At 39.2% G+C, this 15,106-nt stretch overlaps 1 protein-coding gene across 1 annotated transcript; it reads left to right on the top strand.

Moving 5' to 3' along the window:
* Positions 1 to 1,672: 1,672 nt before the first annotated feature.
* edn2 (endothelin 2) lies at positions 1,673 to 14,086 on the top strand. Its single transcript, XM_042435157.1, has 7 exons — positions 1,673 to 1,805; positions 1,897 to 1,954; positions 10,561 to 10,646; positions 11,319 to 11,466; positions 11,628 to 11,741; positions 12,465 to 12,548; positions 12,657 to 14,086. The coding sequence occupies exons 1-7, from the start codon at positions 1,721 to 1,723 to the stop codon at positions 12,754 to 12,756; spliced, it is 675 nt and encodes a 224-aa protein (XP_042291091.1). The 5' UTR covers positions 1,673 to 1,720; the 3' UTR covers positions 12,757 to 14,086.
* The last annotated feature ends 1,020 nt before the right edge of the window (positions 14,087 to 15,106 follow it).

Here is a 15,106-nt window from a genome sequence, read left to right as displayed (position 1 = left end):
GGGGAAGAGGAGTAGTGGCTTAGTTCTTTTTGACTGCTTTTCAGAATTTGGCCAGGTCCAAATAGGAGTTTGTAATTAAGTCCAAATAGTATGTTGACTTGGCAGCCCTAACTGCTGCTGTATACTTGTTTCTTAGACATCTAAATGGCGTCCAAAGAATTTGATCCCCTCATTCTTTTCCTTAAAGAGAGCTGATACGTCATGGGAAAACCAAAGGCTTAGTCTATTTTTTATTCAAATTTTTTTTTTAAAGGTGCATGTTTATTAACGATGGAGAGGAAGGTTAAGGTTAAACTAAGTTAAAGGTGATATATATGCACATTTACAGGTCTGCATTTTTAATCTGGGTCTGTACTGGAACATCATTGCATGATTTAAAGTTCAAAAAACTCCTTATTTATCTTACTAGTGCAGTGCCCATTCAAAACATGCCTGTTTGGAACAGGCCGATTTATCAGTACCTTACCTAGAGAGAACAGTGGCTGTCCCCTAAACACCTCTCATGCAGACTATCGCTAGATGCTACCATTTACCGATGCTCCCTTAAAACCTCACACACAGGCTATCAGTAGACGCTATAATTTACCCATGTTCCCTAAAAGCCTCACATGCAGAATATCTGGAGACTACAATTTTGAGTTGAGCTGAAGTTGATCAGATGAACTGTAGTGCCTGTTCAAAATGTACCTGAGACATCCTGCACTATGTCTTGAACATACATACAAAATTCCCACGTGTGAGAAACGGGAATACAACTCTAAACTTTTTCAATTCATTCTCTATGGTAGTTCTCATCACTACACCATCTCTGACCACAATGAGGGTTGCAATGGCAGAGTGTCACTGTCTGTATTTCTGCTTGTTGACTCCACGGGCAGAAGAATGAGCAAATCAACATTATCAACCTAAATTATGAGGCATTTTTATATATTCCTTGAGAACCGCTCATCCAAACAACTTCACACATCGACATTGCACTTCCCCGTTTCCCCAGCAATCTGCCCACCAGGTATGAGGTAGATCGGATGAACGGTTCTTGAGGTCTGTGAAGGACAAACCCACATACATACTTGCATACCAGTGGAGGCCGGTCCATAGAGGCAGAGGAGGTTGCTCCTCCTCTATTTTTTGAGAGGTAAGAGGAGATCAAAATATAAAAAAGAACATTTGGTTGAAATAAACCATTACCAAATCTCAGTATTATTTATAAAATATTTTTTCTCTCTTCTTTAGAAAAAAATCCATTATTGAAATTCTGGTTAAAATGCTTCAAGAGCGACACCTGCGGGGCAGGAGGAGAAAGGGCAGCGTGTGTGAAGTGGTGGTGGGGGGCAATGGGGGGGGAGTGGGGGCAGAGGAGGACCTATGAGGAGGACGGGCTCCTGCTGTCCTCTTCAGGGCGGGATCTCTTACATAGATTTTATGTACTTCATTTTTTTTCATGCTAATCTATAATTGGCCAAGACACGTAAAATGACGCTGCAAGTGAGGACGTCCTCCCTAACCAATCAACAACCAGAATACAATATTGACATCACGTTGGTCCAATGATAGTTTCCAATTCTATTCAATTCAATTCTTTCAATTCTCTCCACTGTAAGGCAGAGTAGCAGCAGTAGATAACGAGCAGTAGATAGCTCCTTGTGTTAGCCAACGCAACAGTTAGCTTGTTGTTGCAGCCTGAAGGACTATTAAGGACTGTTGTTAAGCTAACAGAAGAATGGATCTAGACTGTGCAGCGCAGCAGCGGCGTAACGTCACCTGGGAGGCCGGAGAGAGAGGCAACCAGAGAAACAACCAGGAGAGTAAGCTTGTTTGTCATTGTTGCTAATGTTATCAGACTGGTTAAGCAGCAGCCACAAAGTTCTGTGAACTAACAAACAAGATGACCAACAGCTACAAATGGACGTTATGGATACTCCATCTCCATGAAAGAAAGAAGACGTCAGATAACGTGAGTCAGATACATCTTCTCTCTCTCTGTCTCTTTGGTTAATTTCATCTCTGATGGTTAAATGTCTCTGTGGCTGTTGTGTGAATTTATCTCCATAACAAGAATGCAGCAGAGATCATATAATGTGTTGTGGGTAGTTTGCTTGTTGAAGTTACAGTGAACTGTCTGGACTCACTCATGCATTTGAAATTAATCCCGTTTTTAATTGAGTGGTTGTTCAGTCAGCTGTTGATGTTGTGTGATTAGTGAATGAGTGTGGAGGAGGTCTGGCTGCTTGTTGTGACAATTTCTTCAGTTTGTTTTTAAAGCTGAGTCATATATTGAGTAACAAGCTTAGTAACCAGAATAACAAGTGTTAACATGTCAGCTTTGTAGACTATATTTAGTATGTCGTGCATATAGGTAAGAGTGTGTAAGTCATGTATGTGATACATGCATTAATACTTTCTGATGTGAACCTACACTTTTACATCTGTGAATGTTTTTAGTGTTCAATCTTTCTAGTATTCAGCACTGATTTGAACCTCAGAGTATCAAATTACAACCTTTGTGGTACTTTATATATTTCTGTATACTAAGAAAATACATAGGAAACACGTGTAAATCATGTGATATGTTGTCTGTTTTTGATGAGAACATAAATCTGTTGTTACAATAGAACAATAGTATAAATTTGAATTTCACTTTGTTGGTAAATTGACACATTCTGAACTAAAATGAGCTGGCTAAAATGAGCACTTCTTTGTTTAGAAACAATATGTATATGCTAAATGTCTTTAAATAAGCAGCCTTTTCACCACTCAGGGGTTTTTGTTTTTGAAAGCAAATAGTTTTATTGGCATATAAAATTGCCCCCCACCCCTCTGATTTCATCAGGTGGAACAATGATATAGTATGATGCTGTTTGTTGTAAGATTCCATGTTGGTTTTCCTCCTGTCCTCCCCAATTTTTTGAGTCACCAGCCACCACTGATACATACATACAGACAGAAAGACAGACAGACAGAGAGTTCTTGCTCTATATAGAGAGATACTGGCCCTTTATGCAGCCTCTCAATTCAGCCTCTGTCTAAAACAGGCCGTTTTAGCTTCTGTCTCTTTAAGGCCCCCCCTCCTGATGAGCCCACTCTATTCTGATTGGCCAGCTCTCTAGAATTACCATAGTTTAAAAAAAATTCCATATGTTTTCATGTATGAAAAGACCCAAAATGAACACTGTAAACTGACTCTCTCCTCTGCTCCACTATTACGTCTATCAGCAGGTCTCAACAAGGGGAGTCACATCCACCTGCTACATGACACACATGTCCCTATTTGGACATCATTCCCAGTGTTGGGGGTGTTCTCCAGAGATAAAGCTGAGCTAATGACACACCCAAAGTGGGGACTCTCCATAACCTTTTGTTCCAATTCTCCTTTCCACAAAGTTAGGTTGTAAAAAAATAGGCAATAAATGAATCGCAAGAATCACCTTTGAAGTTCCTCCTACACGTTTCATGGTGTGCTGTCTCTGTGTTATGGGTGTATAAATAGGTAGAGGTCTGTCTGCAATGAGGCGATGCGTGAAGTTTTACCTCAGTAGTCAGCGCAGTCGTCTATGATCTGGGAAACTCCAGTTCAGGACCCGGTGTGGGGACGTCATTCGTAAGGTAGTTTATTCATGAACACTTATTTTAACACTTTAATATCCTAAAAATAAAAGCGTAATAAAAACAAAAAGTTGATTCTGTCCACTTTTATTTGAATACAAATACAAATAATTTTGCTGCCGCGACAAATACAGATACAGATACAAATACTGGGCCCTCTGCGCATCCCTACCACTATTGTTGGATTTCACTACTTTTTCTCTTCCTTACTCAAAATGTCAACTCCTCAAATACATACACTCAAACAGATGGCCATTTATGGGCATGTGTGAGCTGATGTCAGCTCGTCAGCAAGGTAGAAAAAACCAAGTAGGTCTATTTGTGGACTCGCAGTATCTACATGACACAGTTACAGTATCACAGTATCTACGCATCACACCCACTCTACTACATGACACACCCACTTGGTTAGGTTTAGGCATGAGCAGTGAGATGGTTAGGCTTATGGTTAGTGGTCAGGGCTGTGTGTCATGTAGTAAAGTGGGTGTGTCGTGTAAGTCTGCAAGACTGCAGATAGACACTTCTTGAAAAAAATCATAGCAAATGAAGCATTCACAACGGGCTGAAGCCCTGGATTTTGACTTGCAGGGAGCAAGAACTTTGACCATATTTAGCATCCAACATCATAACAATATATGAATAACAGAAAACCAAAAAAAGTCAAATATGACCCTGAAAGAGTTTTTAAATCTTTCATTGTATATTGAGTTTTATTTCATCACTTATTGTTTGAGATTTTCTTTCCCAGAGTTCAGTTTCTCTGTAATATGAACACTTTGATACAAAGCTGAAGACTGCCTTGAGTCAAGCATCTTCTAACTCTCCTGGTATGATAATGAAACGTTATTATACGTTTTTGTTTTATTTTAATGAGAGCTCAATGCTCATGAGTCATATTTCTTGCTATGTCAATTCCAAACAAATCAAACATGAGGGGATCTTTAAAATGATCAAGTATATGACAAGATTCAAAGTTTAACACTTTAAAAATGCCTTAAAAAGCATTATACTAACTTAATTTTATGTTTTAAATGAATACTGTTCTCTGTATTTTACATGTTTCATTTACAATTGGTTGTACTTTCACACCCCATGACTCAGAGCTTCTGTTGACTAAACATAGCACAAAAGTAAGGAAATTTGTGTTTGGTAGATTATTTCTTTGTTGTGAGAATGCTTCTTGGGGGGTGGTGTAATGGGACAAAGTGCACAGTGAACTCAGCAGTCACACATTTCTCTGTTCTGTATTTCTCTGTTTTGTGTCTTCAGGTTCAGTAGTTCAGTAGTACTTCAGTAGTTTCCCAGGCAATGACAAAGAGGTTGGCTCATGTACCGGAGCAGCGCTGCACAGAGACTCCCAAACGCTATTGATTTCCAAATGAATGGATATTTGGTGTTATTTTTGGCATTAATGAATATTTTCTTGGCCTGGCGGGGGTTGTTGTTGTCATAATTGTAGGAGAAACACTGATTCAGTAAACGTTCAGTACGTTCAGTAAACGTCGAATACAGCTAGACCCAGCGGTCTCCATTAGTTTGGGAATAATGGATTAATCCTGGAAAGCTATTGATGTAGCACTTTTCTCCTTATGAAAATAACACGGAGATTATTCGACCAATGAGAATTTAGTCAGATGAGAGCATATCGACCAACTAATCTACTAGTCGACCAGCAGACTACAGCCCTAAATCTTTTACCGTTGGAAAGCCTGTTTATTTCCCTTTTAAATGGTGCCACATTTGTAAGGTACATGTAATTGTGGGATGAGCAGTAGAGCTGAGTATGTGGATTGCGCCCATGAAAAATTTGCCAAATCTTACCTAGTAAGTCCCAAAAGGGACAACAAATCTTGGCAAAAAATAGCACTGGGTGTGACAGACAGGAATAAAAACAGACACCCTCATCATTCCTCACAAATCACACTGAAACTATGTCGGTTTAGTTATTTTCGGTCTGTGTATTTGATGATGTTATCAAAGCCTTCATCTACTGACATGAGTGGGTTTTTTCCCATATTCGTGTCATGTCTGTGTGTGTGAGTCACTGTTTGATGCTCCTCTTTTGACTCAGACTCAATCAACTATTGCCATGTTTGCTTCCTGGTTGTCTTCTACACATTTTTTTTTACCCCAAGGGATGACATACCAGCATTTGTGATATTTGAAATTAGAGCTAAGACGGTGATCTCATATAGAAAGCCTGTTTACTTTTACTAACCCTGTCTCCCTTATGCTGCATTCACACGGTGTCAGCAGATAGGAAGTGCAGCAAAATCTCCCTTTATTGTGGGTTGGGAGTGTTGGTGCATTTTTCTTAGATGATGTCACATCATTTAAATAGCCTAAATTAGCAGCCTTTAGATAATTGCATTTGGAGGGGGTTCGTGAATCCAGATACAAACAAACTGTTTCCATAAAACTCTGTTTTAACTCAGTTATTAGCTGAATCAGTTGTAGTAGTGTTGATATTGTATTTTACTTAAATGTAACTGCCAGCAGTGGTGGCTTTGAAGGCCATTTTGCCAGTGGTCTGTTGACACTTATTCTTTTTACCAAATGTAAGATATTGTTGTCAGAAATTCCCTATGTATCTGACTCAGAATTACAACTAAGAGGCTAACATAATCAGTTTTTCTAACTTACTTGCTGGTAATTACATTCTTAACGATAGGATGTGAACATAGTTACTGTTGCTATGCCTGTTTTATTCTCACATGGTACATATGTAGTTTACAATTAAAACTGTAGGAGATTTACAGCTCAAAAATTCCATTAATTTTTGAAACAATGTGGCCTTGATTTCAAACAGAGCTAAACACAAGCAGCCTGTCATTTCTGGTCTGTGGCTACTGATTTTTCCAAGCAGGTTTCATGAGTAGCTCGCTAGCTAGCTAGCTAATGTTAGCTCCACGAGTTGGTTAAAAAAGTCGTCTGGGGCTGACCACAGAAAAGTGGAGCTTAAATATGCACTTGATGGCTACATAATTGATATTGTGCTAAAAGCCTGAGACTAAAGCTACATATTCCAGCGTTGTCAGCATCATCCCCAGTTGATCCAGTTGACTGATTGTATCGCAGTGTAGAGTGAGCCCTAGTGTTGTAAATATGACAAGAAAAAGTTTAAGATCACACTTTTATTTCGTTCCAACATAGCCCTGTTTGATGCTTAGTACATTGTACATTGTGAGACAAGGTAGTAGAGGTTACATTTATGGTCTATCATACTTATTTTCAAACTGTATATTTCATCTTTGTACAAGAGAAAAGCCTTTGAGGATAAGGACTGACCATTGGCAAACATAATGCTTGTGTAAACATTTGACTAGCTGGAGTGTGGACTTTCCTAAATTCAATAATGAGCAGAACAAAGCTGCTAACGTCACCTAAACTATGATGTGCTAGTCATATGCTGGGTTTTTAAAGAATGTATAAACTGTAACCCCACAAAATATAGTTATCTAATGATATATGTTTACTCTTAGCCTTGGAGGTCAGGTCAGGTCAGGTTAGGGTTAGGTTAGACATGCTATACAGCAACATAGAGTAGATACACTACATTAAGCACACTGTTCTTTACTTGCACTGAGAGCAGATATTTTGCTGTCTTGATTTCTGAATTTCCAATTACATAATGACATTAGAACACTCAGGAGGTACAACCTTTGTTGCACCTCCTTATTTGTCATTGTGCCACAGCTCCTATGTTTAATCTCATCCTTGAGGAATTTCAAAGTATTCTGCAATCATGGCTCCGCTATTTGTTTGTCATCATGCTGCCTCACATTCCTCAGTCGGCGTCAGCAACGGCTGGAAGTGGGAAATAGATAAAGGCACATTTTTTACACTGCAACTGCAGAGTCACTGTGTTCCTCTGCTGCTTGTCTAGAGAAAGCAGCAGGGGAAGGGGACAGGGCGGAAGAGGAAATGAGCAGGAGGGGGTACCTTTAGATTTGGCCCATACCTCCAGTCTGCACTACTGGACAAATATTTGCTCTAGATGAGTTTTTTTTTTTTCAGCACTGTGACAAATAGTTGGTCAAATGCCAGTTGCTCTGCATTGTGACATCCCTTTGGCATTTCCCCTACCTCTTAACCCCTATAAACTATGACCACACACACAAATAGGCACATGACATGTTCCAGCAGTGTTTTTTCCTTCTGTTGTCTCTGTATCATCTCAGTTTCCTCTGATGTAAAATTCCTCGCCATGTCAATGATTTTCCATACTTCAGTTGACGCTCTGCCTTTGTTCTCCTGGGAAGCAGCACAGGAACGATTAGCATTATGACGGCCGAAGAGCAAAACCTCCTATCTGAAAAATGCACTTTTTTGAGAAAACTAAAAAAAACTTGTTGTTTTCTTGCAGAATGCTATTTGTTAAGGTTACCCAATACATAATACACTGTTTTTGGACTATATTACTATATTATGTGTTAACAATACCGTAATAACCATACAAACATACTGTAAACATTACCACATAATATAGTAATATAGTCCAAGAACAGTGTATCATGAATTGGGTATCCGTTTTTTCAAAAAAAAGTGCATTTTTCAGATAGGAGGTTTTGCTCTTTGGCCATTGATTAGCATATTCACAAACTAAATTGTATATTACAATATTTTGGAAAGGGAACTGATTTTGATCAGCTACTGTATATGAAAAGTTTTAATGCGTAAAAAAGTGTAAATAGGTATTTTTTATAGGTATATTTAAAATGAAAAAAAAGTTTATTTTAAAATCACAATAGAGACTTGTGTAATTGGTAATCTCCATAAGAATGAATCTCTATAAAACTGCGGTAGTCCACTGACTGATTGCACTGATATGTAAGCCAGTACAAGACAAACATGTTGGTCCATTGTTGAATTATCTCTACTGTGCATTTCATGATGTGTGGACGTCAGATTTGTCCTTTACACCAATCGTGCCTTTGTCTGAGTTTCATTCCAAGGTCATCCTAATCCAACCACCCACATTCTTCCTGCTATCATGTTATCAGATTCACGCACAGTATTAGTTCCTTATGGCAGTACATGCCTGTGGATTTGAATTATATAATCCATTTTTATAGCTGATAAGAAGAGGGAATACCTGAGGGTGTGTGTCAAACTATAACTGTTTAGGATGTGTGGTCCAACTCTGCTCGCTGGAAAGTGGTTTCTGTTATTGTCACTGGTAAGAGATATGCAGTAAACAGACAGAGACAGTGTGTGTGTGTGTGTGTGTGTGTCACTGGACTGCATATGCATGCTGGCATGTGTGTGGGTTGCAGAAAGCTGATGTGGCAGATGGCAGCGTATCTTTTCTATGGAGGTTAAGCCATGTTACACGCCGAGAGATTGTTTGTGTGGTGGCGTAGGGGCATGTGGGACGATGGTGCCATGACCTCACTTTCCTGTAGGCCAGGGTGATGACAACTTTCCTTGACTTCATCATCCTCGTATCAGCCGAGTGGCACATGCAAACCCCTCTGTGTGTTTCTACTGTCGCCGCTCATCTCTTCCTCTTATGCCTCCAGCCTCATCCGCATGCCTCGCAAAAAAAAAAACAAAAGAAGAAGAAAGAAAAACACAGGGCATGTCATGGCCTCACATAACCTCCTTACATCTGCTGCCACTTAATTCTGAGTGGTTGATCAAAATATTTTGAAATCTTGTTATTCTGCACAACTGTTGCTCATTTAGCATCTATAAACAGGTTATTAACAATAAATAGCTTATAACATGTTAAAATGTAGGTATCCATAATAAGTATATAAACATGTAATGAATCACAGTTGTAATCATACAGAATATGTCTTCACATTTTATATTAATGTGAAATATGAAGTATTTGTTTATTAGATCCATTAATTATGTTATTATATTTGTTAATGAAGTATTTATGTATTTATAAATGCTTCTATTTCACTCTCTGTGCCAGTTGGAGGAGGATTTGCTCATGTGTTTATATATAAACATATGTTATACTGTATTATCAATCATTCATTATGCACCAGTTACTTCTAGGAGAAGTTGTAATTGTTGATTAACACCAATAAATATCTTATATCTGCTCACAATAACATTATAATATGTTATAAACATTTTAAGTGGTTATATACTGCTTATAAATGTTAATGGGGGGGGATTAAAAATAATGTGTTACAGTTTATTCCCTTACCACAACGTGTCTCACATTCTTTGGCTTCTCTCTTCACCCTCAGACATGTCCACAGAAACAGGCAGAGCAGGCAGAACACACACACTTTAATACATTAACATGTGCAAACCAGCAGAATTCCTCATTTTCATTACAAGCAGACTCTCAGTTACCCCTCACATAACCACTGTTGTTACTGCACTCAAATTCAACTGTTAAATGTTCACACAGAATGTGCATTAATACTTCAAGTTTACTGTGACAGTCTCAGTCTAAGTCTTAGTTTAGGACATCTTTATTTTTGGTTCAATGATCCATGATTGTCTTAAGTTTGCAGTCGCACAAGAGGTAATTCTACAGCACAAACACTCAAACACTAATTTTTGGGTCTGCAAAACAAAATTCAAATACTGTGAAAAGATGCTGAACACCAATAGGAAATAAGTGCCTTCTGGCTCTGTAATCCAAAAATGGACCTTTTAGAAATCTCAGTACCAGTTGAGCCCTTCTTGGCCTGTTGGGGGCGCTGACGCTTCTATAAGAAAGGTCAGTGCTGGAATGTGAGGTGGGCAAGTGGAGTATGTGTGTGTTGAGTAACAACACTCCTCTGCATAGACAAACACACAGAGGTGGGAGGGGCCAGCATCATGATATCATCCGGGGGGGGTATAAGTAAGACGTCCTGGCAGGGATGTGAACACAAAGCACCTGTTGCTGCTCTCTGGCTTCAACACACACGACCGTAAAGACTTAACTACACTTCTCGGAGTGTTTGAACTTACTGTTGTTACTTTGACACATCTGAACTTCAGACTCCAGACACAGAGGATGATGATGGCTTCCTTCACGTGCAAGATACTGACTCTATTCTTCATCATCTGCGTGACTCTGCAAGAAGGTCAGTAGCTTTTCTTTTCTTTCTTGGGCTTTTAGAGTGTTTTAAAAATATTTTATATTTTTTATATAATATTTTATATATTTTAATATTGTAGATTTTTGTGGTTCAAATCCAATAAAATTGTAATAATTTGCTTTGATAATTATTCGTTTTGGCTTTGAATGAAATAAATGACCGCTTCTTTCTTGACTTAGACTTACTAAAGGTTTGAAGATTAGGGTGAGGTTATTGTTTAACCAGAATGTGCAATTTTACAAAATAGTATGGTACAAAATAGTTGATAGTGAATAATAGATGCAGGTATGCTGTTTTATTTGATGCTGCAACCTTTCACCTTCTGCCATTCAGCACATTACGTGTAGCAAGATCAGGGATCTGCCTTCCACAGAATATTGACTCTGATAGATAACTCACCTTTTATTGAAGAGTAATCGTATTATTACCGCAGTGTTATTGATACAACAAAGCGCAGCCAGCTTGCAGGATTGTTTGACTTGGATTACGTTCCATGATTTATATGATAAATATGTTCCACTATTAATCACACACTAGTGGGTGTTAGCCTGCCAAGTAGATTTGTTTGTTTTTACATGTGATAAGCACTAACGCATTGTCATACTGCAAAGGATTAGTTGGCTCTTTTTAATCTCTGGATCCTTTGTGTTTTTCTAGGTTGTGGACTCCCCTTATCAGACCAGACAGAGCTGCCAGCTTCACATCCACACCACGTCAGGACCAAACGCTGCTCCTGTAACAGCTGGGATGATAAAGAATGCATCTACTTCTGCCACCTGGATATTATCTGGGTTAACACGCCAAGGTGAGGCTGCAGGCATACACCCAGGGAGCTGCATTTCAGACTAGATATTAAGATTCTGATAGAGTAACACACCCTAACCCTCAACAGCGCTCAGGGATGACTTCTAATTTTTCCACATACTTTCACCTGCTTTATCATTAAAAGTTTGGTTTCTTTTTCAGTAAACTCCTTCCTTACGGTCTGGGAAGTCCCTTGTCTCGTCGTCGCCGTTCAACCAGCCGTTGCGAATGTGCCAACCCAGCCGACAAAACCTGCTCCAGCTTCTGCCATAAAAGGTGAGCGTGTTTCCCTCCGCACCGTCCTCCTTCCACCTACCCACCTAGACTTGTAGCAAGGCATCCTTCCCATCACGCACCCTCCTTAGATGTCAGATAGTAGCTTCTGTGTCTCGCACCAGCGCCAGTCAAGTGTGACGAGCCTGTACAGTATGTTGATGTAGAGGACGAGTCAGAGAGGAGGCAAAATGATTGAGCCTGTGATAATGTTGCTACAGTATGGGGGTAGTAGACACAGTGCAAAGAACCCGCATTTCCTCGGAGGCCTTGAAATCACAACGATTTATTAGAAGTGCTGCTATTTTTAGACAGTTAAGTTTTTTTGCTTCTGTTCCATGGAATGTTTGTTGCGTGTTGGAGTTATTGCAGTAATGAAACCACCAGTATAGATTAGTTATCGTCTCTAGATGTTATCCTAGTGGTGTTTTCTAAGGCACAATCTGCATTCTCGCCCATAAGGCATCTAAAATATATGGGTTTGGAATTATGAGGAAATTGCTCAGTCATCCCTGAACTCATTTTGTTTTTTGGGGGGCATTTATGCCTTTATTAGGTAAGGTAGGCAGACAGGAAACATGGGGTGAGAGAGATGGGTATGACATACAACAGAGGTCCCTAGCTGGAATCAAATCAGGAACATTGCATTTTGTATCAAGGTTTAATTCCCTGAAGTATGAAAGGGTTGTGTCCTTGTTTTAATATTTTTGTTTTATCTGTCCACAGCTCAGAGGATCCCAGGACTGATGTCGTGAGCCCATTGATAGAATCTACAAAGACACGTAGCAACAAATTGCTGGCATCTCTCAGGTAAATGCAGAAGAATTTAAGGATCAACCTTTAACTCTATATTGTGCTGTGTTTAATGGTCATTTCTAAGACATCTGAATCACCTCTTATCTGTTATTTTTCCTGCAGATCTGTGGTCAACTCCAACATGGCAATCGCAAACAAGATTCCCTCATCCAATGAGAACCCAGCTGGAGTCAACAGACTAAAGAGTCGAACAAGGAGGTAGAGGACTGAGTGACAATGAGAAGCAGTTCAACCTCTATGGATTCATCCTCCATAGTCTGGAGACTCCTCCAGCTGCCTTCAATGCCAGCACCTTGGTTCTGAAAAAATTCAAGACCCTTACCAACTCAGGGGATGCAGAGGTGGAAAGATGGAAGGCGAAAGAATCAGTGGATCAAGCATTTGATCGACATAATGGCTTCGGAGACCGACAACTCCACAAAACAGAAGCCCTACGGCAGGAGCAATGATAGGATGAGTAATTTCTTGAACTCTCCTTGAACTTTTCTGAACTTATAAACGGTGTCTGCACATGCCAAGGAAGGATCCCTCAAAGCCAAACACATGGAAACTGACTTTGGAACTAGTTGGTGACTAATCTGATTTGGCTGTATATGGACAGTTTCAATTCCACAACTCACCATCATTGAGGATTACATACTCAAGAGTCCTATCAACTCTGGTATTCAATTGGGAAACATTTGTCAATGTTTACTTAATGTCCATGGGACTTTTCTGTCATTGTTGACCTTTGGTTTGTTTGAATATTCCTCTGTATCAGAGCTGTCCTACCTAATGTTTAGGGCAAACTAGCAAATAGCTTTTTAATTATCAGGCAGTACTTGCAAACGGCAGCTAGTTCACTCCTGACACACATTGCCTCAGTGAAATGAAGGTCATTTCTTTGGGATTTATTTCACAAACAATTAGCTGGAGTCCATTTATACAAGGGCCACTGTTAGTTCTTCACGCAAACATACACACACACACACACACACGCACACACATACACAGAGTATACAGTACGTTCCTCCAGCATAACAGCTACAGTAGGTCTATTGTGCTGGCTCAAGTGTTTATTGCATAGCCCCTGTTTAATGTTTTCATTGAACATTGGCCAGAAGGTTCCAATGACGCGGAGCTTGCCAAAAAAATGCAACAATTGTTTTCTTCCCCTAACAAATGTTCCTTAATTCCTCTGTAATTTGCCGCTGGGAAATTATGACTCTCTACTTGTGTTATGCACTTCAAAAGCTATTTATCTGTGGCCTGCTTTTTCAACGTGCATTAAATTCATTCACTCCATCTGCCCTGTTTGACTGCAGTCGACAGGAACTGATGGACACATGGAAATATAAGCCTTTATTGTAGCTCAGAAAATACTCACCTTCAATTATCTCAATGCTGTATATGACGGATGGTTTACCAGCTTAGATGTTTACTGCTGGATGCTGAATGAGAGCAATTGTTGTAAATAGAATAATTTATTTATTCTCTAACTTATTCAGGGATGTATTTATATTTGTATGAATGATGCACTGAGTAATGTATAATGAAATAAAATGCAAGAAAGCAATATTTTTCAGAGCTGTGTTTTCATTCCTTGACTCACTGGATGTTCAGTTACATCGTTACATAGTGGTGTACAGTACTCAGCACCAACATAGAAAACAAAAATGATGACAAGGTTCTTGAAGGGCTCACTGTTTGATCACTTTTCTTTTGAAGAACTCTTTGCGAAAGAAATGCTGTATTTCCTCAAGGGCTTGTGATTGACAGTGTGTAGCAACACTGTACTTATCCTCCACACATGAAAGATAAGTATAAGACTATTAAAGGACTGTTAAAAATTGTATACCTGCCAGATTTAAACAAAGGAACACACTGAGTTTTTTGGTATTTGGGTATAAAACCACCCTCCCCAGATTTGGATAAAATATAATTCAGCAAGTGCACAATAGGAGAGGAAACATATTTGACTTTTTAAAAGGGATTTATGTCATCATGGCCTGCAGCAGAGGATATCCGTTAATGAGTGATATCCAAAACTTCACTTTAATCTAGCAGTTCAAAATGAGAGTGCAGAAAATGAGCTTCTCAAATATTCCATTAGAGAACCTACAGATTGGTGACAAATTTCAACATGGAATGTCCACAGAACAGCGTCAGTGCTTGTTGTCATAGATTCTACAAGTCTGTGGAAATGTACTAGAGGTATGATTACCATCCTTTCAAAACATATTCCCCCATTTGGTGTTTTGATGTTGGTGGCGGAAGCAATGTCTAAAACTGGTTTTATACTTGCCACAAAGGGTTAATGGAGTCCCATTGCAGGCGCCACTGAAACAGGTGTAAACAGGTGTATCGTACCCGATCGGTATCATGGTCTAATTATATTCACCACAATAACATTGTTAACATTGTTTCATTCCCTTTGTGACACGATTGATGGTGGGAAGGTCTACCTTGTCTCATTACTGAATCTAAAACTATTCTGTACAATGTCTTTGCTAGATGTGTGTTACTGAAAAGGAGATTATTGAGCCTTTTTTCAACATACTTCACGTTGTTTT

The sequence above is a fragment of the Thunnus maccoyii genome, chromosome 15 (assembly GCF_910596095.1).
Source record: "Thunnus maccoyii chromosome 15, fThuMac1.1, whole genome shotgun sequence".
In the NCBI taxonomy this organism is placed as follows: Eukaryota; Metazoa; Chordata; class Actinopteri; order Scombriformes; family Scombridae; genus Thunnus; species Thunnus maccoyii.
This window is presented reverse-complemented; position numbering and strand designations above follow the sequence as displayed.